Raw genomic sequence first — 4,339 nt, 5'->3', positions numbered from 1 at the left:
TGTAAAACAGTGTAGAGGTTCTTTGAAATACTAAAAATAGAAACATCATATAATGTTTAAGTTCATCATAGATGATCAGATCCATAAAGGCGGAGAATAAACTCTTGGTTGCCAGAAGGGAGAGGATTGGGGGAAAGGAGCAAAATGAGTGAAGGGAATTGGGATAAACAGGCCTCCAGTTATGATATGGGTAAGTCATGAGAATAAAAGGCACAGTATAGGGAATATAGCCAATGATATTAGAATAGTGTTGTATAGTAACAGATGGTAGCTACATTTGTGGATAACGTAGCATAACATATGTTGAATCACTATGTTGTACACCTGAAACTAAAGTAACATTGTATGTCAACTACACCTGAATTAAAAAAGAGGAAGAGATGGGGCGCCTAGGTGGCTCAGTGGGTTAAGCCGCTGCCTTTGGCTCAGGTCATGATCTCAGAGTCCTGGGATCGAGTCCCTCTCTCTCTCTCTCTGCCTGCCTCTCCATCTACTTGTGATTTCTCTCTGTCAAATAAATAAATAAAATCTTTAAAAAAAGAAAAAAGAAAAAGAGGAAGAGAGAGAGAAAAGCATACTGGTAAGACCTTACCATAGAGTTCTGGCAGGTGGTATATGATATCTATTATGATTAGTCACAGTCTTCAAACCAACCATGTAAAATTAAAATAGCTTATGAACCCTATATGACAATCACAGTCATTTATAACATTTTGTCCTTTCAAATAACTAGTAGAAGTTAAAAGTCTTGAAAAACATATTTAAATATAATTAAAGAATTAACAGAAGAATTGTACTTGACTTATTTCACCTATTTATGTTAGTAAATACCAATTTTATGCATTCTATTTCTAGAGGATACTCTAATTCTGCAAATTTTGTCTGCGCTGTGCTTTCTAACCCCAGTATACTTGGTGCTCTCTGATGTCCATGTGATATCCAATTCTATATCCAAAACATGGCATTGTATGGTCTTGCTTTCCATATGACTGACACTATGATCCAGTCTCCTATACTGTTTTTCCAAATTATCAGGTAGTCACAACAATCCCATTACTTGTAGACATACATCGCTGTCTCTGGACTGTTTCCTTATCAAACCTCATTGGAGAATTATAAATTTTTGGTCAGGCAAAATACCTCTTTTCTTCTTTTTTCAAGGATCTTATTTAGGGCAACCTTAACATCCTTATTCCGCAGACTATAGATCAGGGGGTTCAGCATGGGCACAATGATGGTATAAAATACAGAGGACACTTTCCCTTGGTCCATTGATCCCACAGATGATGGCTGCAAGTACATGAAGGCAGCAGATCCATAGAAGACAGCCACAGCTGAGATGTGCGAGCTGCAGGTGCTGAAGGCTTTGGACCTGCCTTCAGTGGAGTGGATGCGGAGGATGCTGGAGAGGATGAAGACGTAGGAGCTAAGGATCATCAGGCTGGGGGCAAGGATATTAAATGCACTGAAACACAAAACCACCACCTCATTAATGTAAGTGCTGGAGCAGGAAAGCTCCAGGAGTGGGAAGAGATCACAGAAGTAATGGTTGATCCTATCAGCTTTGCAGAAAAGCACTCTTAACATGCAGCCAGTGTGAGCTGTGGCACCAGTCAAGCCCATGATATATACCCCAACTACCATCCCAGAGCAGACCTGATAAGACATGGTGACATTGTAAAGCAATGGGTTACAGATGGCAACATAGTGGTCATATGCCATTGCAGCCAACATGTGACATTCTGATATAACAAATACAAGGAAGAAGTAGAGCTGAGTCATGCATGCTTGGTAGGAGATAAAATTTCTCTCTGTCACAAAGTTCACCAACATTTTGGGGGTAATGACAGTGGAATGGCAGAGATCAATGAAGGACAAGCTACTGAGGAAGTAGTACATGGGGGTATGCAAGTGAGCACTGAGTCCTATCAGCGTGATCATGCCCAGGTTCCCCACCACCATGACCACATAGATTCCTAGGAAGAGGAAGAAAAGGGGAAGCTGGAGTTCTGGTTTCTCTGTTAGCCCAGCGAGGATGAACTCGGTCACTGTAGAGTGATTTCCTGCTGTCATTTTCCTCTGGGAATTTTATGTAGAAAGAAAAGAAGAAAAATCGTGGTAGATATTTATTTTCCCACCATGTAATGTAGTATGAAACAGAATTTGTCTTTTCAATCAGGTAACTCCAGTTCTATGTCTGTCCCTGACCTATGTTAGTGCTCAGAGACCCTGAGGTCTCAGTAATATGGGGCAGGTAAATAAATATCAGAGAGAACAAGTCTCTTTTTTGTTCTATGCTTAAGAGTGGCTCTTATGCACTCCTATATTTATTGTAGCATTATTCATGATAGCCAAATTATGGAAGCAGCCCAAGTGTCCATCAATAGACAAATGGATAAAGATGGGAGATATATATATATATATATACACACACACACACACACATAATGAAATATCATTCAGCCATAAAAAAGAATGAAATCTTGCCATTTGCAACAGCATGGATGAATCTAGAGAGTATAATGCTGAGTGAAATAAGCCTATCCAGACAGAGATATATGCCAAATGACTTCACTTATATATGAAATTTAAGAAACAAAACAAATGAACAATGGGGAAAATAAGAGTCAAATCAAAAGCAGAGTCTTAACTATAGGGAATAAACAGATAATGGAGAGGAAGTAGGTGGAGAATGGGTAAAATAGAATAGGATTAAAAGTAAACTTATCTTAATGAGCACAGAGTTACATAGGGAATTGTTGAATCACTATATTGTACACTTGAAATTAATATAATATGGTATGTTACACTGGAATTTAAAAAAAATAGCCCATGGCTTGGTTTTATTACTCTCACTTCTTATGCAGAACAAATACCAGTATGCCTGGTTTACATATTAGGTAACTGAGGGTTATAATGGTTGGATATTTGCTTGTATTTAGGTATGTAATCAGTAAATGATGGAAGGGGTGGGAGATGAACCATGAGAGACTGTGGACTCTGAGGAACTAACTGAGGGTTTTGGAGGGGAGAGGTGTGGGACGTTGGGTTAGCCTGGTGGTGGGTATTATGGAGGGCACATATTGCATGGAGCACTGGGTATGGTGCATAAACAATGAATTCTGGAACACTGAGAAGAAAGTTAAATAAATAAATAAGAAAGAACCCAGAAAAAAAATCCATTTATAACAGCACCAAAAATAATAAAATACTTGGTAACAAAATAAAAAAAGAAACACAAGACATTAATTGAAATTAGAATTTAGAAAAGAACACATACATCTATGGTGAATTGATTTTGACAAGGATTCCAAGACAATGCAATAAGGAAAGAACAATATTTTCAACAAATGGTTCTGGAATTACTGGATAGCCACCTGCAGAAGAATGTAGTCAGATTTCTTCCTCACACCATACAAAAAAATAATAATAATTCAAATAGGTCTTAGACCTAAACTTAAGAGTTAAACTGTAACATTCTTTTTTTTTTTTTTTTTTTTTTTTTAAAGTAGGCTCCATATCCAGTGCAGAGTCCAACTCAGGGCTTCAGCTCTCTACCCAGTTATTTCTTTTTAATCCATACCCTAATTTTACCTTACTTGATAACAAAGGATCTGAGTTGTGGTATCCTTCCATATTTCTGAATCTTTACAATGGCCAACTAACTGTTTCTCCTATACTCCTGGCCCTTCACAAAGTGACCCACTAAGTACTCTAGCTCATCACAGAAGCTCCTTTATATCTTGTCCAATCTTTGCAATTTTCATTGGGGGTGTTGGGCTCTTACTCATTATGTGTGACCAGCTCCCTCTGAAGTCTGACTCTGACATATGGTCACAGTTCTCATTGTTTCCTGGTCTGTCCAGGTGACACAATCTGTCTGTTTGAATGCCCATGACTGCTATACCCAGAGAATTCCCAAACATTGAATCAGTGATCTTTTCTTATATTAGTCTAATCTATCTTAGTCATGAGTGTTGCCTGAGAAAAATACCAAATCAGTTTAAGAAAGAAAAAAATGTTGTGGTCTTATAAAAGTAAGATTATAAGTTATAACCAGAATAAAATCATAAGGTAACCCAGATTTTTTCCTTTAGTTTTACTAGGTTAGTAGACTAAAAGAATGTTCTAGTCCTAGATTATCTTGATTTTTAAAACAACATTTGCTAAATTTATTGTGATAGTCTATGGACATGATAAAGTTATGTGTGGTAGTTAAAAATATAGAACAAACATCATAGTTATATGAATTCAATAAATATCTAAAGATTAATCATAAAGTGAGAAAATTTGTTATTATTCCATAGGACTGTATACTTAATCTTGTCTTGAGAACATT

The 4,339-nt window shown here is 37.1% G+C and overlaps 1 protein-coding gene across 1 annotated transcript; it reads right to left on the bottom strand.

The window, feature by feature from the left end:
• Positions 1 to 1,113: 1,113 nt before the first annotated feature.
• On the bottom strand, positions 1,114 to 2,097 carry LOC131829800 (olfactory receptor 8G1-like). Its single transcript, XM_059171968.1, has one exon. The coding sequence runs from the start codon at positions 2,071 to 2,073 to the stop codon at positions 1,114 to 1,116; it is 960 nt and encodes a 319-aa protein (XP_059027951.1). The 5' UTR covers positions 2,074 to 2,097.
• Between the last annotated feature and the right edge of the window lie 2,242 nt (positions 2,098 to 4,339).

Source organism: Mustela lutreola, chromosome 1 (genome assembly GCF_030435805.1).
Source record: "Mustela lutreola isolate mMusLut2 chromosome 1, mMusLut2.pri, whole genome shotgun sequence".
NCBI lineage: Eukaryota > Metazoa > Chordata > Mammalia > Carnivora > Mustelidae > Mustela > Mustela lutreola.
The sequence above is the reverse complement of the archived record's forward strand: the minus strand, read 5'-3'. Positions and strand labels throughout refer to the sequence as shown.

Bases quoted from the DNA above. Each gene is read 5' to 3' on its own strand.
- LOC131829800 (XM_059171968.1), bottom strand. From the start codon at position 2,073: ATGACAGCAGGAAATCACTCTACAGTGACCGAGTTCATCCTCGCTGGG.